Source organism: Dipodomys ordii, unplaced genomic scaffold (genome assembly GCF_000151885.1).
Source record: "Dipodomys ordii isolate 6190 unplaced genomic scaffold, Dord_2.0 Scaffold1, whole genome shotgun sequence".
Classification (NCBI taxonomy): domain Eukaryota; kingdom Metazoa; phylum Chordata; class Mammalia; order Rodentia; family Heteromyidae; genus Dipodomys; species Dipodomys ordii.
This window is the reverse complement of record NW_012267217.1, coordinates 24,673,614-24,697,860: the sequence shown is the minus strand read 5'-3', so window position 1 is coordinate 24,697,860 and position 24,247 is coordinate 24,673,614. Positions and strand designations below refer to the sequence as shown.

General features: G+C 39.2%; 1 protein-coding gene across 1 annotated transcript in view; it reads left to right on the top strand.

The window, feature by feature from the left end:
* Window positions 1–24,247, top strand: part of Lcp1 (lymphocyte cytosolic protein 1 (L-plastin)) — a 47,136-nt gene that overhangs the window by 6,556 nt on the left and 16,333 nt on the right. Inside the window, exons 2-7 of the mRNA XM_013009358.1 lie at window positions 15,514–15,601; window positions 16,194–16,357; window positions 16,532–16,661; window positions 18,353–18,485; window positions 19,730–19,811; window positions 22,546–22,711. Coding sequence (XP_012864812.1) covers window positions 15,538–15,601; window positions 16,194–16,357; window positions 16,532–16,661; window positions 18,353–18,485; window positions 19,730–19,811; window positions 22,546–22,711 — 739 coding nt within the window. The 5' untranslated portion in view covers window positions 15,514–15,537. The remainder of the gene's footprint in view (window positions 1–15,513; window positions 15,602–16,193; window positions 16,358–16,531; window positions 16,662–18,352; window positions 18,486–19,729; window positions 19,812–22,545; window positions 22,712–24,247) is intronic.

Below are 24,247 nucleotides of genomic sequence, written 5' to 3'. Positions count from 1 at the left end.
TGACCAAGTCTGATGCAAATATTTGAAAGTCCAAAAATCTCTGAAATCTGAAGCAACTCTAGCATTTTGGATAAGGGACACTCAACTTCTATTACCTTCACCAGTAGGACAGTTCAAAGAAAGAAGGGGGTTATAAACTCCTTATAGAGAAAGCTAAGTTGCAGGTATAAAGAGAAAGTAAGAGACAGGATTATATATGCAGTTTTACATTGTTGTGTACCCAGTCTTTATCTTAAAAATGTGAATTGTGCCAAATGTTGATGGTTCATGCCTATAATCCTAGCTGCTCCGGAGGTTGAAATTCTGGTCTGAAGCCAGCACAGGTAAGAAAGTCTGTGAGACTCTTATCTCCAATTAATCATCAAAAGACCAGAAGTGGAACTGTGGCTCAAGTGGTAGAGCACTAGCCTTGAGCATAATAGCTCTGGGGCAGTGCCCAGGCCCCAAGTTTAAGCCTCAATACAGCACACACACCCATACACATGTTAATTGAGCCAGGAGTAGTGGCACATGCCTGTATCCTAGCTACTTGAGAAGTGGAATTTGGGAGAGTGAAATTTGAGGCCAGAGCCAGCACAGGCAATAAAGTTTGAGAGACTCCATCTCAACCAATAGTTGCACCTAGTGTCAAGTACCTGTAATCCCAGCAGTGGAAAAAGCACAGTGGCTGAGGACAATGTCCCATCTGTCATCCCCAGTGTCCCAGAGAAGCATGTAGGAGGACTGAAGCCAAACAAACCCACCCCAGACATAAAGCAAGATCCAATGCAAAAAGGGACTGGAGGTATGGCTTACGTGATAGCACCTGCCTGGCAAGCATGAGACCCTGAGTTCAATCATCCAGTACCAACAAATAAGTAATTACATAGATAAATAAATAACATAAAATGGTGAATTGAATCTCTCCTTTTGTTCTCAATGGCTTCTAAATGTTTCTTTAAATCCCTTATAAAAGATGGAATATGTTGGCACCTTTCCACATTTCCCCCTTCCACCCAGTGTCTTTCACATGGGACTTTTCATCAAAACATCACTAATTCTGTGTCTTCCTGTGACCATGGATAATGACAGTTGAGCTTAATGAGTGACCTGTCTGCTGGTCTCTGGTGCCTCACACCTGTAATCCTAGCTACTCAGGAGGCTGAGATACCGATGATCTCAGACTGAAGCCAGCTAGGCAGAAAAGTCCAAGAGACTCCATCTTAGATTAACCAGCAAAATGCTAGACTAAAGGCATGGCTCAAGTGGTAGCAGACCACTTAAGCAAGCTGAGTAAGAGCATGAGGTCTTGACCCCAAACCCCAGCATTGCCAAAATTAACTAATTAATTAATTAATAGATAAATAACCAACTTAAGGTCAGAGAACTGGTAATGGGCAGAGTTAAGGTCCTTAAGAAAGAAAAGATTCACAGCTTACCTCTATTCCAATAAGCAGTTTCTTAAGTACTCAAACCATGCCTGTTTAAACTACATGATAGCTTTTAACATGATCTTCTGGATCCCTTACCCACCCCAATAAGCCCAAATATTCCATTCTGTGACTGAGTTTGGATGGTTATTCCTAATACCATACTTTCTATCAGGAAGATCCCAGCTCTATATTGATGAGTCTGCTGGCACGCTGAATATATTTAAAAAGCAAGCATATAAATGCCTGAGAATTTCATGATTCAGTGTTCTTAAAATAACACCAATAAAATGAAAGTATCCCACTAGGGTATTTAGCCATTTCAACTTCACTTTTTGCCATTTAAAATCTGGGCAAAAAAATTGGAGCATAGGTCATTGTCCATTGCTATTGGTAAGTATTAGCCAATTAATTGTAACTTTTTTTTTTTGGTGTGGATTCTGTGGGCTTGAACTCAGGGTCTGAGTGCTGTCCCTAAGTGTTTTTGCTCAAGGCTAGTGCTCTACCATTTGGGTCACAGCTCCAATTCTGGCTTCATGGTGGTTTGATTGAAGATAAGAGTCTCATAGACTTTCCTGCTCAAAATGGCTTTGCACTGTGATCCTCGTATCTCAAACCCCTGAATAGCTAGGATTACAAGCACAAGCCATGGGTGCCCAGCCTCTACCTGTGAACTTTTTAGAAAGTCAAAATAAATAGAGTCCTATCAAGTCATACAAATGTTCTGCCTTATTTTATCTGCAATTCCTTTTTATTGGTAGAAAACAAGCTTGTCATTAGAGATTTTAGGAGTTAACTCCAAGAATTCCTATTAAATATAAGACTACATTATTAAGAATAAGCCGGGGCTTGCGTTACCATTGCTAATATACAAATATGGGCTGTGCATGATTTCACTATTTTTCTGGTTCAAACTAGAATGGAGAAAAATGATTGGAGACTTAGGGATGGAAGAGCAGGCAGAAGTAGAATGCAGAGTAACAGACCCAGAGCTGGGAAGATGTACCTGAGAGGGGAGTGTGGGAGAGAGGAGATCATCCGAGACAAAGGAGCACCAGAGACCAAAGATGGAGGAGCACCAAAGAGGGGGGGACACCAGAGAAGGGAGAAAATCTGAGAGGGGAAAACACCGATGGTCTCCATCACAGATGCCCAGAACTCTTGCCTTCTCATGACTCATGATGGATGTGGCTGAGCTTTCTTAAGTTTGCTGTACATTTTTCCGCTCTGGCTATACTTCCTCCACTGTGGGAAGGTGCTTTCCACTGTTGGTATTTCAGGCATTCAGAGCCCAGGCAGAGCTACTTGACTATTTCACATGAGATCACTCAGAGCCAAGTACTTTGGCTTCTGGTATCATCTACCAATTTTGTCATGTGTGTGTGTGTGTGTGTGTGTGTGTGTGTGTGTGTGTGTGTGTGTGTGTGTGTGTGTGTGCGTGTGTGTGTGTGTGTGGCTTCTAACACTCTGGGTGGGTAAGCGTGTGGTACAAGAGTCAGATGAGTCAGGCAACCAACGTTTTTCCAAGAGTCATGAAACCTGATCTATATTCATATGATACATGCAATACACACACAATGAAGGGTTGACTTTTAGGTAATGACTGTAATATTTCATGAAGCTTACGAGGAAATTTGAATTTGTAAATGTTCTAGTTTTTGAAGTTTCATTGTCCCTTCCTCTTCCCACCACTTCCCTCCCCACCCCCTTCTTTCCTTTAACAGACGGAGCATGTCCAGGTTGGTTGGTTTTTTTTTTTTTTTTTAACATTTAGGACCTTTACTTTTTTATTTTTTTTAACTTTCAGAACAGGTTTATTTGAAAGTAAAAGAAGTAAACAACAACAACAAAAGCAGCAAAAGAAACATTGAGAGTGAGACCGCTTGTACAAGGAGAGGTCCAGGATATTCCAACCTGTAGGTCCTTAGTGCTTATTGACTTGTGTTTTTCCCGTGACTTGGCTGAACCAAATCAAGATCCCGGAGGTTTTACTTCTTTTTTCTGGGTAGTCACTGAGACTCAGTTTGAGACTTTGGCGAGTGACTGACTTAATTCTCCAGGGCCCTTGGGCACCTCTAGTTCCTACTTTACTTTGTAATGTTTCCTAACACGAAGTGCTAGGAAGCCAGGTAGCTGCATACCAGAAAAACCAAATAGCTCTGGGCGGAACAGTTTTGTCCTTTATATTATTAGCATTGTGCCTGCAGGAAGAAGAGTTGGCACTGGAATCTAGCCTAGATTTTCCTTTCTGGGATTTACTTCTGGAAGCCAAAGCCAAAGAAAGAGAGCCATTCTGGCAACCTCTTCCCCTACAGTTTTGCCTTCCATGCCCCTGACCTCAGTCACCCAAACCTACAACGAGCCCAGTCATGTTTTGCTCTAGTGATCTTTCAGATAGGATAGCATCTATGACTCCAGAGTAGCTGGGATTATAGAGTGAACCACCACACCCAGATTGTTTGCTGAGATGGGCGTCTTAATAACTTTTTGCCCAGATTGCTCTGGAACAGTGATCCCCCTGATCTCTGCTGCTCCACTAGCTGATATTGTAGACAAGTATTATAGGCACAGTTGGATGCAACCTTTTTGTTCTTAACACTTCCTTTAAGATAATGAGAATAACTAAGAAGAATAGATATCTAGAATTTCCCCAAACAGTACAAGTCCTGAGTAAAATCTTACAGAAATGTGTACTAAATGACGTGAGGTCAGATCTTTGACCTTTTACATTTTCCTTTTGAGTAATCCCAAAGACAGACAGAGAATCTGGAGATACAGGAATTTGGTGGGCAGAGTAAAGATGAGAGTTGTCCCCAGTTCATAGCTGCATGACCCAGTGAATTAATCTCAGTTCCTCCGTACAAGTAATATCTGATATTGCTGTAGTGAGAACTGAATGAGATGATGCACATAAAAACATGGAGTATCCAGGAACCACTCAGCAAGCATTAACAGTAGACAATTAGCAATCTTCTCATTTGTCCTTTAGCTACTGTCTCTGCGAGTCTGAATAGAGTATGATTAATAATTCCTCTTGAGTAAGGAAAAAGGCTGACTGATCTTCAAACATTCTTCCACTCATCTGCTGTATCTAAGGGTCTTCGTCCATTTAGGGTCACTGTAATCAAATACCTGAGATGGAGCAATTTATAAAGAAGAAAGATTTGATTCTTATGATTTGGGAGGTCTGGAGGTCTAAAAACCAATGAGCTGCATCTGGCAAAAGCCTTCTGGCTGTATTATCCCATGGTAGAAGGCAGACAAGCAAGAGAGCATGCATGAGAGAGAACAAGAAGGTTCTCCATAAACACCTTAGAGTGGGTTGTACCTCTCAACACTGCTATGTTGGGGATTAGGTTTCCAACATATGAACTTTGGAAGATACAGTTAAAATCAAAGCCCTCTGTCACATGTAACTTTCTCTGGTGACCATCTTTTGCTCTCTTCCTCTTGTGACTTTTAAATGTCCTTTTGTGTTCCAGTGACTGATATCTTTGTGACTACACAGGCAACCGCCATGTCTTATCTTTGTGTCTTTGCATCTAAAAAAGTATTTGGTAGATGTGTGTTGAAAGCATAAGTGTGCAAATGCATGGATTGGTTGGTGACACACTAGAATTTATTAGAAGACAAATTTCATAATCCAGAAAATAATGTGCAAAATATATTCAGGAAAACATTCCCCCTTTGTATTCTATGACTTTGGTATTCTCTTTTCTCTAAACAAACTGTTCATGTAGGAATAATTCTACAGCTATAGATAAGTTACAGAGACAGTATGCAGAATCTCATCTACCCTTCACTCAGTTCCCTTACTCCAAATAGATAACTATTACCTTTTAGACTATTGTTTCCTGTCTTTTTTCCAAATTAATTTTAATTGATATATAAAATTGAATGTAGCAAGTTCATCAGAACATTTTTAAACATATATACGTTCACTATAAATGCACATTTATATATAGGCATATATATATATATATATATATATATCTGTGGATATGTATGTGTTAAAAGATCTTCTGTAGCTACAACTTTGTATTTGTTGACAAACACCTGCCATACATATATAAAACCATCCTAGCCTCTAAGAAACAGCATTCTACCCTCAACTTCTGAAAATCAACATTTTTAGATGCCACAGGCTTGAACTCTGGACCTGAGTGCTGTCCACGAGCTCTTCACTTCTGGTTTTCTGGTGGTTAACTGGAGACATGAGTCTCATGGACTTTCCTGTCCAAGCTGGCTTTGCCATGCGATCCTCAGATCTCAGCATCCTGAGTAGCTAGGATTACATGCGTGAGCCACAGGTGCCTGGCTTTATCCCTGTTCTTATACATGACAGGATTTCCTTTTTTATAATAAAAAGAAAGGTGAACTATTATTCTCTTGTGTTTACTGATGGATACTTAAGTTCTTTTATTTTTTGGCCATTATAGATGTGCTACAGTGAACATGAGATGCAGTGCTCTGGATTGAGCACAGAACTTTATGCACAAGGGGCAGGTGCTCTATCACTAAGCTATGTCCTCAGATGTCTTTTAACATACTCAATCATGTCCTTTGTCTCTATACCTAATAGTGGGGTAGCAGGATCAGACGGGAATTCAGAACCTTCATACTGCTTTCCATAAAGGCTGCATTATGGCTATTCCCATTTTTATATAATTTTTATTGTTTTTAAGTAGCTGCACAAATGGATTTCAATTCAAAATGTCAGTTTATGGGTACAGTGCATCTTGATATGGCTCTTATTTGTATGTTCATAGTTTAAAGATGTTGGTCTAGCCCCTGAAGACAGCCAAGTAAATAAAGATTTAGAAAATAAGCCTTTAAAAAACCAGGATAAAAGAACAAAGAAGACAGGAGCACAGTCTCCCAGGCAGGTGATGGAATTTATATGAATTGAATAGCTCTTGTAATTCTCCTTGAGCATATCCCAAGAAAGAGGGAACTTTAATCCTATCAGCAAAGATTTAAGATACGAGGTAGGAATAGGAGACACGAGTAAAATTGTGGAATTTCCTTATTTGGAAAAAGCTTTAAAGAAAATAGCAGACGACTCTCTTTCTGGGACAGTTTGTGTAGAAACCAGGATTGAACTGGATCAGCGTGTCTTAAACTGTGTGATGACATCCCAGAAAGACAGATCCCCAGGGTTTCTCTGATAAAGTCGCTGCACTGCACTGTGCAGCTGAGCAGCTGAGTAGTGAGCCTCTGCCTTGGATCCGTGAGGAGATGCATCTAGAGGAGCCTTGTGTACTGCTGAGGTAAGAACAGGAACAGTCCCCAACCCCTGGGAGCCAGGCTGCAAGGGCCGGAAGCCCCTCCTCCCCCACCTGCTAACCTCACAGGAAGTAGCTCACCTGGAGGCCACAGCCACAGCTGCACAGGGCTTCCTGGCCTACTTCATCTACTTCTCTGATCATTTGCAATACTGTGATTTGTACTCGCACTCATCAGCTACTCAGTAGGAGTAGGCTTTTGAATAAGGAAAATTGAGGACCACAGAACAAGCTGAAGGCTGAAGTTGTAGATTTCTGGGTCTCCTAATGGCCAAGCCATTCCCTGCTAGTTATTTTAATTTGACTTTCTTTGGAGCTCTTCAAATATATTAATTATCCCCACTATCTTCATTGCATGGGTTGATTTAGACATTCGATAGTGCAATTTTTTACAAGCTTCTGTATGAAGACCATATTGCTATATAGTCTGTTTTTCTCTGCAAAGCTCTAGTTTCATTTTTTCACTTGTCTGTTTCTGATCTTGTGATGACTTTTTTTACAATACCATTTTTGTAATAAATTAACCGTCATCTATGTGTTGTGTTTGCAACTTGATATTTACCTGTGAGCTTCATGCAGTCCTAGTGTTTGTGTCCCCCATGCTCAAACTCCTGGCTCCAGTGAAAGAATGATTGAGTAATGTTGGAGGTAAAATGTACAGTACAATGACAAGGAATCAGCCAGCACATGAGAATGTTCAATTTTCTGAAGAACAAGCATTTGGAATACTGTAAACTTCCAGGAGCAGCGAGTACAGGAGGTGATTGTGGTAGAATGTGAACTGAAGGGAGCTGTGGGTTTTCAACCTATTGGTACCCCGTGTAGCGTTCATAGCCTAAGGAAGGAGAGGGGGTCCTGAAGCACCACAGTCTGGAGAATTCCCTTTACTTGCAAGAGGTGAACCTGGGTAACTTGGTAGAAAACAGAGGTATTAAGAGTATTTTAGGGAAACAGAGGCAAAGAAAAAAGAACTTAGCTGATGCCAGAACTTGGCTCTCCATAGCTTTAGGTGACCCTGCATTCAAGTGGCCAAACCAAAGAGGTTTCTAGAGCACTGTGAGGGTAATAAGGTTGGAAGTCAGCCCGTCTGCTCACTTCTCCTGTTTATGGCACCACTGAGCCTCCTCTACTTTCCACCCATGGGACTTGGGTCAGAGAGTACAGAAACAGGAATTCTGTAGCCTGGAGCAGCCCTTGGGAAATCAGTGAGGTTTGCAGGAAGAGAAAAAGATTATCTAGATGAGATTTTTAACTTGATAAAAAGGATTCCTGAGAGTTTATCCAAATGGTTATCGTGTTTGAGGCTGTCTTGTTATTATTAGGATTCTTATAAACAAGCCAGGCTACTGGTAGCCCCACCTGTAAATCCTATTTTCTTAGAAATCTGAGAATGAAGAATGGGCAATTGGGAACCAGCAGGAAAAGTCCATGAAACTCTTATCTCCAGTTAACCAGCAAAAAGTTAGAAGTGAGACTACTACTCAAGTGGTAGAGTGCCAACCTTGAATGAAAAAGCTAAAGGACAGCACCCAGGCTCGTAGTTCAAGCTCTTGTCCAGGCATAAGAAAGGAGAAAAAAAATTCAGAAACAAATACAAAAGTCACATACTCTACAATTTTTTTCAGATTTATCACTTATATAAAATAACAGGCATACATGTATCTATAGAGAAGTAGTAGCTCAAGCAGAGATATTGCCAGATATTCTTTTTAATGCATTTTTGTTGTTATTATAAAGGTGAGGTACAGAGGGTTTGCAGTTATATAAGTCAGATAAAGAGTACATTTATTTTTGAACAATGTCACCCCTTGCCAGATATTCTTAAAGTCAACCCTCCACACAGTGGACTACTTTGGAAAATGAAGAGGACAGGATTAAGCAAAAGCAAAGATTTTTGTTATATAACTTTATCCTGATGGCTTAAAAAACAAGTACATGGGTATTTCACTTTTCTTAAGATTCCTCTATGTTTCCTTTCTTAGTCATTATAACCCAATGCTTAAGATCACAGGAGTCAGATAATAAAATATAATTTAAAAATACAAATAGTTTATAAGAAGAACACATAATGTATTTTGGATTGCTCATAGTGTATTGAGGTGTTTGGAAGTTGTATACTATCAGATAACATTGAAAGTACTAAGATAGAGCTAGGAATTTGCCCTGAGTATCTAATTTTATGTTAACCATTGAGTCAAATTGCAGGAAAAGTGGGGCACATTCAAAAAGGCCAGCATCAAATGCCCAGATTCAAGCAGACAGCACAATTGGCATCAGTGTTTTGAATCGCAGCACTGAGTTGCCCAGAGCAGCCTCCTTTCCAATAACTGGCCTATGAGCATCTTCTCACTCTGGATAGCTACTTTCCTTCCTTTCTGCTTTTTTCAAGATCACTTATAAAACTCAGAAAAAAAATCCATTCATATTAACACATTGACTTTAGAAAACATATTTTCTTCCATAAATTCTTTGGCAACTTGTTCAATAATAAATTCCTACAAATAGTTCCTGTATTCAAACTTCAGGGAACTTGAATGAGGTACTTTTGTGATAACTCATTCTCAGAAGTTCTCTGCCACTACTGATGTGGGAAATATCTATTTTTCAACAAAAATACAAAACTCACTGACTTGAAAGGAATGAAGTCTTGTGGCCTTGGCAGCCTGAGAGAGTTATTGTAAAACAAACAAACAAACAAACCTTATAATTATATGATCTCCCTATCTATCTATATCTATATCTATCTCTGTGTCTATTGAGATACACACACACACATACCACCACCACCACCACCATCAGTATTTCTTTGGCTAAATATCTTGAGATTCTGCAGCTATTGATTTGATGTATTTAAGTGCTCACAGAAAAACTCACAGTCAGAGGTGACCTTGATGAACAATTTGAGATTTGTCTTCTTAGATTTATGATTCAGAAACAAAGTTCTAAGATTTACCATTGATTTGCAGAAGACCTTAAAATGGTTCCTGGTAGGGCATGGTAATTAGATGATACAACCACTAAAAAGGAAATGTGGGCTAGAGGTATAGCTCAATAGTAGAACACATGTTTAGCATATATAAGACCCCAGATTCAATCTGGAGATTGAAAATAATTTAACAAGCAAAGAAGATCATACTCAGGGCAGGGGTAGTAAAGCTGAGCTGAAGAAACCATTCATACTAGACCCTGTAATCCTGCCTAGCAAGGAAGCTGAGATCTGAAGATCTATGTTCCAACCCAGTAGGGGCTGGAAGGTTACAAACCTACAGACTTATTTCCAATGAACCACCAAAAACCCTGAAGTGAAAAGCACTCAGGCCCCAAGTTCAAATGCCACACAAGCACAATACCAGAAGAGAAAGAAAGGGGGGTGGGCAACGCATTAGTTTATATCCTGAAAAGACATGCATTCTTCAGGACCCACTTTCAGGTACCAAATACCTCATCAGGACACATGACTGCTGCCACATTGGAATCTGTATTGTAAATACCCTCACCAATTATCCTATGGAACCTGAATAACTTCTATGCCATTTTCATGACCTATACCTTCAAACATGCATGAATTAAAATAGGTCTCTGTGTCTGCACAGAGACTGAGAAAGGGCTAGTATCTAATTGTATCCTCAGCAGTATCTTTTTTTAGAACTTCTCTAATCTACATAATTCTTTAAAAAAATTTAATTGTTATTTCAAAGTGGATATACAGAGATATGCATGTTTTGACATTAATTATATCCTCTTCCTGGCACCCTGATGGGTGAAAATGCCATCATTTGCACATTCAGTTCCATTAGCTTAAGGGTCCCTTTTGTAGTAAGGGACTTTAATGGTCCTTTTACGGATAGCCCCACCCTTTCCTTGCTCTGTTAAGGAGTAATTGCATCTGTCAGTTCTAGCCTGGCCTGAGAAATCCTGTGTTGGAGAATTTGTACACTGATAAAGCATTTCATTTTCTGGAAACTTCAGTTTCCTTATCTAGAAAATTAGAGGGCTGTAGTAAATTAACTCTGAGGTGACTTCTATCTCTAAAAATTACGTTGTGTTTCTAGAACCCACTGCTCATCGCCATGGAAAGACTCACTGCCTAGCTCCGCGTAGGTTTGGGCCTAGCCACAACACACACTATCAAAGCAACTTTAGCAGCCAACTCTTTCTTCTCCCTTTCACTTCTCTTTTTCTACACTGTGAAATCACTGGCGAGTTTTGTACTTTTAAAATGTGCATGTTTTCTTTCTATTTGGCTTCTTTGTATTGATTTTCCCACTCACAAATCTCTTAGGAAAATGTGAGGTACTTAAATATCCTGTCTTAAAGTCAGGGAGAGTCATGCTTGTATGTAATCCCAGCAATTAGGAAGTGGAAGCAGGAAGATAGAAAGTTCAAAGCCAGTCTAAACTATTTAGAAATACGGTCTCAAAAATTCCAAAACAAGGCTGGGTGCTAATGGCTCACACCTGAAATTCTAGTTACACAAGAGGTGAACATCTGAGGATCACCGTTCAAAGCCAATCTGGGTAGGATGTAAGACTCTTTTCTCCAAGTAACCACCTGAAAGCCAGAAGCAAAGGTATGGCTCAAGTAATAGAGTATCAATCTTGATTAGAATAAGCTAAGAGATAATGCCCAGGCCCCAAGTTCAAGCCCCAGTACTGGCATCAAACTAAATAAATAGTTAATAAATAAAAATAAAAATTACCTAAAGTATCCTCCTTTTTCCTTTTTAGTATTTTTTTTTACTTCTCATAGATCATGCAAGTTTTATACTAAAATTTTCTACTTTTTCAGTACACAATGATCTTTAGAATTCTTGGACATTTGTTCTTTTATGATACTGGGCGCTCTCCCTGAGCTCTTCAGCTGAAGGCGAGCGCTCTACCACTTGAGCCACAGCGCCACTTCTGGTTTCCTGGTGGTTTATTGGAGATAAGAATCTCACAGCCTTTCCAGCCCTGGCTGGCTTTGAACTGAGCTCCTCAGATCTCAGCCTCCTGAGTAGCTAGGATAATAGGTGTGAGCCACTGGTGCCTATCCTCAATACAGTTGCCCCGCTTGAATACTGTAATTCTTTTGTTTCTTTCTTGGCTCTGATTTTGACACTTAAAACAGAACCTCATTCCTGCCAGTACTTATGTTTCTTGGCAGTCTTTTACAAGTGCTGTAAAATCTGATACTCTTCTGCCAAGGATTAGAGCTGGTTTGGAAACCGGTTTATCCCTTACCTTTACATTGCTTCAGGCTCACTAACTTGAACAGTACTGTTGGGCCTTCTCTGAAATGAAGAACAGGGTTCAGTTTAAAGTAGGCATTCATAAACTAGAGTGTTAAATGTGAATTTATCTCACAAAAATCATGAGCACTCATGAACCAAGAGGTGTTAAGACCATTAGAGCCATCTAGCTGTGGGGTCCTAGACCAGTTCTGACCTCAAGCCTGGCTGCAGTATGATGAGAAGACCTGCTATAAATGCACACAGGCTGTGCTGGTATAAAGGAGAGCCCAATCAAGCTAGTCACAAGACTCATCAAATATGCAAAGTTCTAACTGATTTCTGAGCACAGAAGCCTTAATTTGATAACACAAAAGAAAACATAGTCTCTGCAGCATGTCTAGAAGGCTCATGAGTAGTTTTTTAAATCTTCCATAAGCTACATAGATTGTAGAAATTTAATGAAGAATTGTTCATGTATAATGGTTGGATGAATGGGGGAGGGTGTCTAGTCACAATCTGAAGGTGTGGAGCCTCGTGGACAGCTGGGTGAGGAGGAGAGACATGAGGGCTGGAATCTCTACTGCTCCCCTACCTAGCTGTGTGATCAGAGAACTGTATTTTGGCTTCTGTGGGCTTCTATTTCCTGGTCTATAAAACGGAACTGTGAGCTGGGCACTGGTGACTCATGCCTGTAATTCTGGCTACGTAGGAGGCTGAGATCTGAGGATTGAGGTTCAAAGCCAGCCTGGGCAGGAAAGTCTATAAGATTCTTATCTCCAATTAGCCACCCAAAAATTTGAAGTAGGATTTGTGTCTCAAATGGTAGAAAATGCTAGCCTTGAACAAATAAAAGCTCAGGGATAGTACCCAAGCCTGAGTTCAAGCTCCAGGGCCTGAAAACAAAAAGGAAAGAACTGTAAATATATTCTGTGTAATGTATAATTCATTCATGCATAATGTATTCTACCAGCTGAAATTGTGGGACATTAGAAAAGACACAAACTATTCTATTGCCTACATCTCACAGCAACCTCTTTGCATGAGCCCAGTGAAGACTTAGTTTTCAGATCTCAGTTCTGCCATGCAAAGAAAATTAAAGTTGGTTTGCCACCGATAGATAGGGTGAATCATACAACTGATGATTCTCCTATTTTTGTGTTCACTCTAGAGAATGAGAGTTTTAATTTTATCCTATGTCCAGTCAAATTTGCAGGTTTTTAGGTGTGTACTGGAGTATTACATTTCCTCCCCATCATCATCTCCCATCATTCAAGCTTTCTTACTTCTCCTCAGTTATATTATTTCATTGATTTCACCTTTAAGTTTGGATATATCTCTATAGCTCGGCTGAAACTATGTTTGGAAAACTAAATTGTTGTAAAGAAGGAAGGAACAAAAGATGGAGGGAAGGGAGAGAAGGGAGAGAAGGAGGGAAAAATAAAGAAAGGAAAGGAGCAAGGGAAGAAGGGAAGAAGAAAGGGAGGACAGATAGATATTACCCGTCTCTTAGGGGTTTATGTGTTGCGTGAAGAAGATTGAGTTTAACATGGAATTTTAAATGAACTGAAATACAGTAACATAAAGAATTCTGTGATTATTCGAAGCATGTTCCCGGGAGTTCCTATAAATGAGTAAAGTGACAAGGAGATATGACACTGTGATTTTCAACAAAAGACTGTCAGAATTGTTATTTTATATTTACTTCTTTGTGGTGGCTGAGTATTGATTTACTCTGTGTGTGTGTGTGTGTGTGTGTGTGTGTTCCTGTGCCTCTTCTGGGGCTTATATTCAGTGCTTGGGCACTGTCTCTGAGCCTTTTTGCTTAAGGCTAGCATTCTATCACTTGAGCCACAACTCTGCTTCAAGCTCTTTGGTAGGCAATTGGAGATAAGTCTCAGGGTTTTCCTGCCTGCAGCTAGTTTTGAACCTCAGTCCTCAGATCTCAGCCTCCTGAGTAGCTAGGAGTAAAGACATAGCCACTAGCACCCAGCTATTTGTTTACTTTTATTTACATGCAAAGGTCTGTGTTAACAAAGAGTTGTGCAGAAACTGAAGTTTGAAACCATTGATGGACTGGGCAAGTGATAGAGGGATTTCCTAGTAAGCACAAAGCCCTGGATTGAAACAGCTTCCAGGTAAAAAAGTGTAACACTATATGGTGGTATGAAATCATGGGCAAAAACTGATTAAAACATTCTATCACAAATTTAAAATATTTTAAGGAATTATAATTTTATTAAAAGTTCAAAGTGTAATTGCACTTAAGAATACCTCTTCTCTCCCCTCTCACTCAATTTAATCACCAACTTCCCACAAGTAGAAATCTGGAGCCAGTTTCTACTCTACTGTGAAACAAACTGGAGTGTCTAGACTAGCAAGGGGCAGGGAGAACATAATCCATTTTCGATTTCATTCTCTTTCTTCCCACTAGAGGGCAGAAATGATGTATCAGGACCAAGAAATTGCTCAAGCACTAGCATATTTCTCATTAAGATTATGGCTTTGCTCAGACTGTATTAGGACAGTCTCCTTTCCTCCATTCCTGAATACATAGGGAACTCTGACTAACTTTCTTTGAGTTTATAACATGTATTTCAACATGGGTTAATTGTTTTTCCAACCAATCTTTTATTATTCCAATCAATTCTTACTAGTATGTAGGAATTGAGCAAAGTTGTTTCCTGTGGTATTGCCATCATATAATGAGAGTTTACCTCCTCAATTATTCTTTCTTCTTCCTTATAAAACAATTTTAACAAATATCATTATTCTACTCACATGCAAAATACTTAGATCACATTCACTGAGCATTAGTCAAACATTAATTTTAAATATGAGCATGAATATATTTTAAAGCATTTGTGTAAGAATTCAGTGTTGTATACTGCTATGTTACAAATGACTCAGATGTATTAACCTTTATTATTTTTTAATGTGAAAATACTGTATAGAGGTGTATTAAGCTTTAATACCTCCTCATCTCCCCTGCTACTGATTGACTGAGCTCACCTGGACAATTCTTCCATTTCTTACGATATTGTCTAGCACTGTGGTCCTCTGGGAACTCAAATGAGCCTGAAAGGCCATGATTGCCTAACGGGGTTGCCAGGGATTGAAAGCTAGCTGTCATCCGACGTTCAGACTTAACCAGAGCACCTCAGATTCTCCTTCTTTGGTTTCCTACTCTTGGATATTGTACAACATGGCAGTTGGTTGCCAAGGGAGAGTATCCTAAAAATGGACATACTCAAGCAGCTCAGATTCAATACTATCTCTTGACACCTATAACACTGGGAGGGGGAAGATTGTGAGCAGATGTCCATGGAAAACACCATTGAAAAGGTTGAGAAGAGGCCTATTTCTGACTTACATTTTTCTTTTTGGTCAGTCGTGGGGCTTGAACTCTGGGCTTGGGTACTGTCCCTGCGCTCTTCAGCTCAAGGCAAGCGCTTTACCTCTTGAGCCACAGTGCTGTTTCCATTGGCTTACGTTTTGTAAAAAAAAAAAATGAAGATCATTTCTTCTTTGAATATGTGGCACTTGCTTCTGAATGTAATACTTCAAGAATTAAGCTGTACAAAACTCATTCTTCTCTTCATCTCTCCAGATCTGTTACCTAAAGCAGTAAAAGATGGCTAGAGGATCAGTGTCCGATGAGGAAATGTTGGAGCTCCAAGAAGCTTTTGCCAAAGTTGGTGAGTAAATCTCGAGCATCACTTACAATTCTTTATTGAGTAGCTTCAGGACAGACTCAATGAAATGTCAGCTTAAGTAAAATACCAACAATAGCAGGGAGCGGATTGGCTAGAGGTGCTGGGAGAACTTACATTTCACAGATAAGCCTGAGAAAACTACTTTACAAAGACATGGAATGTGGATCCTTTCTCTCCTGTAACTTTCATCTGAAGATGGTCCTTAAGACTCATCTTTTACATCTTGTCTGTTTTCATTTGGTTTCCTTTAACCCATGGCATACTTCCCTACACTTTATCACAAGGCCTTTGATGTATGTAATAGCTTTCAAAGAGTTCCTTCCGATTCATTTTCTCTTCTTTGACATTAAGACTCTGTTACTGTGAAGGTTAGGGTGAGGCTAGCACCCCCATCACTCCCATCCAGTAACAACAGGCCACCTCTGAGATTCCTTTTCTCACTCCTTCATAGTCAAGCCTAAACCCTTGAATGATCACTACTCCTAGTCCCTCACTTCCTATTTGGTTTCCTCTCATCTTTCTCAAGGTGGTACTTGAATTACTCTGAAGTATCATCATATTGTTTGCATTACAGATACTGATGGCAATGGGTATATCAGCATCAATGAGTTGAATGACTTGTTCAAGGCTGCCTGCCTGCCTCTGCCTGGGTACAGAGTAAGAGAAATTACAGAAAACCTGATGGCTACAGGTGATCTGAACCAAGATGGAAAGATCAGCTTTGATGAGTTTATCAAGGTGAGTCTCATGCAGAATCCTAGGAGATACATTTGAAACTTGGAACTTTAATCAGTTAAAAAAACATTGAGAAAGGTATTCCTACCCTCCTTACTTCATCATTACATCTTCTTTTCTTTGTGATTTTTCTGGACCATTGATTGGGATTTCTAAAAATACATTCTCTTGCTGCAGGTTTTCCATGGCCTAAAAAGCACAGAGGTTGCCAAGACCTTTCGAAAAGCGATCAATAAGAAGGAGGGGATTTGTGCAATCGGTGGTACCTCAGAGCAGTCTAGTGTTGGCACCCAACATTCCTACTCAGGTAGGTTGTACTAAGAGGTAGGAAGATGAGAAAGCCAATGGTTTGAGAAGAAGGAAATGTATAGGGAGACTACATACTGTACTCCACACCTGAGTCAGTCAAGCTGGGCGCTGTTGGCTCATGCCTGTAATACTACTATGCAAGAGGCTAAGATCTGAGAATTACAGTCCAAAGGCAGCTGAGGCAGGAAAGTCCATGAAGCTCTTCTCTCCAATTAACTGCTAAAAAGCTGGAAGTAGAGTTGTGGCTCAAGTGGTACAGTGTTAGCCTTGAGCAAAAGAAACTCAGCGATAGCACCCAGGCCCTGAGTTCAAGCCCAGGACTGGCACAAATAAAACAAAAAATTGAAGATAAAAATTGAAGATAGAAGTAATTTCAACTTTATGAACTATCATCTCCTTTTTTGTGTGTAAATAGGCCAGCTCCTGGTTCATAAGATAGGAGCTATCCTAGCACTAAGTAGGGCCTGATACCAAATGATCTTATCTGTATTAAAACAATAGTTTAAAGGATGCCAAATTCCTGTGTGAATTTATGGACAAATTTAGCTACTTGAGCTCTTGTCTTCAATATAATGATTATTTTTAATGCCTGCTTAGTGGTCAAAAATATCATAACTTCATTGATTTGGGAGAAAGTCATATATTTATTCTGAAAGCTGTTACCTGCTTTCATGGATGCTTCTAACAGTCCCAACAATAAAAGTATCTATTATTTCCCAAACTAAGTTCTTCACAACATTAGGTGACCTGAAAAGTAATCTCAGGGTTAAATACTACTTGTAGTTGCTAAGACAAAAATTAGCCTTTCATTTTTAAACACAGGAACTTTGATGGTTTTTGCTATGTGAAATGTTTGTTATGACTCTGCAAGATTGATTTGCTGTTCAGAGTTTCCCAAACTCAGAATTCCTTCTGAACATAATATACACGCATTTAACTATTTTATTTGGTCCTAAATCTCAGAAATCCTCTGAGAGATGCTTATTGTCAATGATACACAATTCTGAACGCATGAATAGGATATAAGGTATAACTTGAAGTTTTACTACAATTTTTAATGGTTTATTTTTGTTGTTATTTTTTGGTTTGTGTGCTAGAACTAGGGTTTGAACAGAGCCTTGGGGTCTGGGAGCTGTTCCTTAGCTTTTTCATTCAAAGCTGACACTCTACCACTTAAGCCACACCTCCATTTTCAGCTTTTTGGTGATTAATTGGAGATAAGAGTTTCAGAGACTTTCCTGCCCAAGCTGGCTTTGAACCACAGTCTTCAAATCTCAGCGTCCTGAGTGACTAGGATTAAAGTGTGAGCCAGGGGTGCCTGGCTTACTACAACTTTTAAGATCAATCTATAGCAGTTTTACAGAGGAGAGAAAGATTATATCACAACTTATTTAATTTGTGGAAGTTTCATTATATTGGTGTAAAGAATTTCAGAGGTAAAGTAAGACTTTTCCATGATCATCTAATAGTTCAAACAGCAGGTCTATAAATAGAACTCTGCCTTTCATTCTGTAGATATTAGATCATGTTTATTTTTTAAATTATACCTTGTTCTTTTGAATTATTTTTGATACTTAGATATAAAAGTGTGTGTATATTCCTGGACATGAAAACCTGAGATGCATCTGGGTAATGTTGTCCTATCCTATTTTCTCCCTGCACATAGTCATTTTAATCATTTATTCACAGAGGAGGAAAAATATGCTTTTGTCAACTGGATAAACAAAGCGCTGGAAAATGACCCTGACTGTCAGCATGTCCTCCCAATGAACCCAAACACCAATGATCTCTTCAATGCTGTTGGAGATGGTATTGTCCTTTGGTAAGTAGAATTTTCTTCTTGATTTCCAGGGAAATGCCCATTTTCTACTATGTCAACAATTAAGTGTTTTTATCCTAAGCTATCTACCTTTGGCGCTCAGCTGTTCTGGGAATGCTTTTCTGGACTTTAAGTTCTCTGGACCCAGGAAAGCAAACCAATTTCAGAAGCAATTTATAATGAAAAGTATCACATTGCTATTACTTAGATGAGGAGGAAGGGCTCAGGGTGGATAAAGAAGATCAAAAGCATCAATAGACCTGCAGTAATACAGTAATACAAGGTCAAGAGCAATGACATTTCTTTGCTTCATCTGAGCATGGCCGCCATGAAAAAGGAGAAAAGCAAATACACTTGAGAATGGCAGAAGGATAATAGTAATAACCCAATGCCAGCAATATCCTTCAGCAGAGGGACTATTGAGGATCACATATAACCCCACAACTCAAATAATGAAGGCAGCTGGAACAGGGGATCTCTGAACACAGTGCCAGTCAATTCAGAATGGTATTTCTGAAACCACCTCTGCAGTTCTTAACAGCTTCTCTGGAAGTGAACACTAGATTGTGTTCTTCTGGCCCCAACTAGTTATGACATTCAGAGACATGGCTGGGTATCAGTGATTCATTTCTGCAATTCTAGCTACTTAGAAGGTTGAGATCCAAGAGAACATGATCCAAAGCCAGCCTAGGCAGAAAAGTCCATGAGACTCCATCTCCAAAGTAGGGTCGGAGGTGTTGGCTCATGTGGTAGAGTGCCAGCTAAAGCAATGAGCCAGGCCCTGCGTTCAAACTCTAATACTTGGAAAAGAAAAACAATAGAGTTATTGTGTGATTATTAGACATATTAATCACTTGTCAACAGAAATGTAGACATTATATAACCTCAGAAATGTAGCAATAATATTTTCTATAGTGAAGACAAGTGTTATGGCTAAGAAAATAGAAGTGGGGGTGGTAGCTTTGGTGGTCTAGGGCAATTCTGCACCATTTTGGGTGAGTCACTGGGTTAAAATTCTCATTGCTTACCTTAGTTTATTAGTATAGCTTCAAAGACATTAACCTTCTCCACGGATAGTTTAAACCTAACTGAAGTAGAGTTATTTGTTTTATATTGAAATCCTGGGTGCATAAATCATGTTGCTGACATAGCTGTTCACTTATGAGGTTGCTAGAATTCAAATTCAGTGTTTTTGAGCTCTGCTACGCAGAAGGTGGCTTTCTTTAATTTCATCCTTTCTCTTTCAGTAAAATGATCAATCTTTCAGTGCCAGACACAATTGATGAACGAACAATCAACAAAAAGAAGCTTACCCCTTTCACTATTCAGGTAACTTTCCTCATAATTCCCTCATTCTTTCCTTCCTTCCTTCCTTTTCTTCTTTCTTCTTTTCTCTCTCTTTTTCTTTTTTTTCTCTCTCTCTTTTTCTCTCTGGGCCAAAACTCAGGGCCTAGGAGCTGTTCCTTAGCTTTTTTTGTTCAAGACTAGAAATCTACCACTGAGCCATACCTTCACTTCTGGATTTTTGCTAGTTAATTGGAAATATGAGTCTCATAGAATTTCCTGCCCAGACTGGTTCAGAACCATGGTCCTCAAGTCTCAGACTCCTGAGTAGCTAGGATTACAGGTGTGAGCCATCACTGCCTGGCCTCCCAAACATTATTTTTAACATAGGGCTGGCTTGGAATGAATGGATACCTTCACTACTGCTGGATCATCTTTTTATCCAAGTTCCAGCAGGATTCCCCAAACCTAGGTTTGGGGCTGGTGATTTGTCATAACTGATGGGGACAAAAAGACACATTTTTATCTAGTTTTGTAATTCATGGAGAGGCAAGTAAGGGTGTTGATTGGGTGTTAGTAGATGGAAGGTTATATTTTGTTTTGGCCGCTTAAGAATAAAATCTACATTGGCTAACGTTTCTTCTCTAACTTCCTGGCAATTTTTCTTTGAGTTGATGCCAAATGCAGAGCATTTAGCTGAAAAGATACCTTTCTAAGAAATGAGGGAGAGGGGAGAGCGGGAAATACTCTGGCAGCCTTCTCAATGATGCTGGCCACAGCAAAGAGCATAATAAATAGAATTTGCTTTTATTCTTTCAATTTGTTGATTAACTGGAATAGAGCCAGCATGAAACAAGCTGTATTTCTATCTTCTTATGTCCCAGTATTTTATTATCCTTGTCATTCCCTTGCTCAGAAACCATATCTTAAATCTTAAATCATGAATAATACATTACCTCCTATTTGGATATAAGTGACCCTGTGGACTTTTAATATAGAAGTGGTAACAAAAACATACTTAATGTTAAATTTATTTATAACGCACCATAAGTAAAAGCAGCAACTTTTCTTTCTGATTGTACCAGGGTTTTGAACTCAGGCCTTTGAGCTTGCTTGGCTTGCTTATTCAGCTGGTGCTCTACCACTTTAGCCATACATCCAGCCCTACTTTTTGCTGGTTATTGTGGGATGGAGTCTCTCAGTTTTTTTCCCCTGCCTAGGTTGGATTCAAACTATAATCATCTTTATCTAAGTCTCTTAAGTAGCTAGGATTATAGATATGCATTAGAGGTGCCTGACTCAATCTTTTCATTCTTTAAATGCTAAGGTAAGAACTCCACTATTTCTGATGGTCTTTGTCTTGCTTTTAATTTGTCTTAGAAACAACTTCTAAGCTGGTCTCTGGTGGCTCACATCTGTAATCTTAGCTACTCAGGAAGTTGAGCTCTGACGATTATAGTTCAAAGCCAGCTTGGCAGGGAAGTTCATGAAAATCTTATCTCCAAGTAACCTCCTAAAAAAGTCTAAAAAACCACTTGAGCTATGACTCAAGTGGTAGAGCACTGAACTTGACTTGAGTATAAAGCCTAAGGGACAATACCCAGGCCCTGAATTCAAGCTTTACTACTGGCACAAAGAAACAAAATCTTCTCTTTCTCTCTGTCTCTGTCTCTCTGTCTCTGTCTCTGTCTCTCTCACACACACACAAACATTCTATTCGTAACTGATATTGATATCTTCTTTGTGGATTTAAGAATAGTATATGGATTTGAGACTGAAGACTCAATTGGCTGTTCAAACTGTGAATTATACTACATGAATTGTTACTCACAGGCACATACAATCTCAAGCACACTTAATGAACACTTAATGAATTGTCCTATTTAAACCCCTGCATTGTTTTTTTCTCCATGAACTTGATCTGAATTTTTTCCATTCCATAGTACTCAACCTACAAGTCAAAAGATAATCACTTCAACTTTTACTCTCTTTTATGACCTTAATTGATACCACTGATTGTCTCTTTAATGATGGCCAATGATAAGACAATGACTTCCCCCACAAAGATGCCCTTTTATTCCAGGCTAACATACTGAGTGCGGGCCTCAGCACGGAGCAACAGTGACAACTATAAAACCCATTAATTACCTGTTGTCCAGCACTGGCCTTCCATGCAAGGTTGATTCAACTGAGCAGGCCATTGTGTAAACTCAGTATCTGGATTACTGGATTTTTCCCTTATTAGGAATCACTGCTAAGCAACAAATAAATCATCTTATAAATATGTTAGAAACAGTTGCATGAAAGAAAAAAAAACATTAGAATACTTACCTTGGTATAACCCCTGCTTTCACTGTATTTGATGTTGGTATAATTTGTGGAGTGGAAGGGAAAAAACAAATCGTTTAAATAGGGATACAGGTGGACCCATTGCAACAATGAGATGTACAAGTCGTTATGTTGAAAACAAACTTTACAACTTTGGTGTTGGGGGTGGTAGGGGGAGGCTGGGATGGGAAGGGGAAACAAAGGAGGAGGCAACAATGCTTGATAAGAAATGTACTCGTTATCTTACCCATGTAATTGTAACCCCTCTGTATGGTATTTTCACAATAAAAGAAAAAAAAAAGGAATCACTGCTTTTTCCCAGACTTACACTCAGAGAATACTATGCCTCTAGGCCTGTGAACATTCGAGAGGGAAAATATGTCTACCTATCGGTACTCATTTGGCGTCTGCAGAATGAAAGAACCACACTTGCTTCTGTTTGCTACCTTAGGAAAATTTGAACTTGGCTCTGAACTCTGCCTCAGCCATTGGGTGCCATGTAGTTAACATAGGAGCTGAGGACCTGAAGGAGGGAAAGCCTTATCTCGTCCTAGGACTTCTGTGGCAAGTCATCAAGATTGGGTTGTTTGCTGACATTGAACTCAGCAGGAATGAAGGTAAGCGCAATGTTCCAGATGTTAGAAGCGGCATGCCTTTCTGTTCATGTCTGTGTTGGGGACAAGAGGAGGTAGATGTCAGGAATAGAAAAGTGTACAAAATTTCTCAGTTAGATTGAATCTGTGGTTTTAACCTAACAGACTCTCCATCCTACCAGACTTTTGAAAAATGACAGAGCAAAAGCTTTTTAAGACCACAGGCAAATAATGATGCTTGTTTAGCGTCTACAGCTCCATCTAACTGTCTGGGGCTTCAAGCTCAGGAGCTTTCCTCAAAACTCACCTTGCTTAGATACTTCATGACAAATAAACCTAGCTATAGTTTGTATTTTGTGAAGCAATTCACATTCACGTCTGTATCTGTACTAGATTAGGAGACGTTTGGGTCTGTCAAGACTAGAAAGACCAAGACTTCTATCAGGACTAGAGAGGAAGATGTAGGCCAAAGGATACAAAGTTGAATTCATGTAAGATGAATGAGACTAAAGACCTACAGTACAGCAATGAAGACTATGGTTAATAATATTGCATTATATACTGGGAATTTGAAAAAAAAAGTAGATTTTGGGTTCTTTTATTACCAACAATAAGGAAGAAATGAAAGTAATTTTATGAGATATTGGGGTGTTAGTCTGCTGGATTGTAGCAGTCATTTATGTGTATGTCATGATAATTATATCAAACCATTTTGTGATATACTGTAAATCTATACAGTAAATATAAAAATTAGAAAGACTGTAGATAATTACATTTAAGGTTTTGAAATTTAGAACTAAATATGTAGCTGTAAATTGTATTCAATCTTTTTGTCATTTAAACAGCAATGGGCTAGTTATATAGATAAAAGTACTAGCCAGGCACCAGTGGCTCACACCAGTAATCCTAGCTAATCAAGAGGCAGTTCAAAGTTAGCCCAGGCAGAAAAGCCCATGAGACTTTTATCTCTAAGAAACTACTCACAAACAGCTGGAAGTGGTGCTGAGGCTCAAGTGAGCTAAAGCATCTGAGGGAGAGAGCCCAAGCCCTGAGTTCAAACCCCTAGACTGGCAAACAAACAAACAAAAAAACCAAAAAAACCCACAAAAAATCTTGATATGTAACCAACTTTCAGCTTTTAGGTACAAATCTTCCCAATATGAAATCTGTATTCCAATTTTAATTTTCCTTTTACACATCCTTTTAAATATATACATACAAGTCACAATAACCAATGAAGAGTCCTGAGCTATCTCTTGAAAACCAATATACTAAACAATCAAAAGAAGGGGGAAAAACAGCAAATGGGGATCTTAAACTCATGCAAAAGAATATTGATTTGCAAATTCAAATCGGCTAATTTTAAACCTTTTAACTGAGCCCAAAAAAATCCATCTGGGGAAATAGGAGAGTTGATTAAATTATTGAGTTGCTATGATTATGCAGGTAAGCATTTACAATATAAACTATCCATGGGACTAGAGAAGAGAACACAGTCATTATTACAAAGTCAATCACTTGAAAAGTGTTGTTACTTCATGAAATGTGGCCTGATAGAAC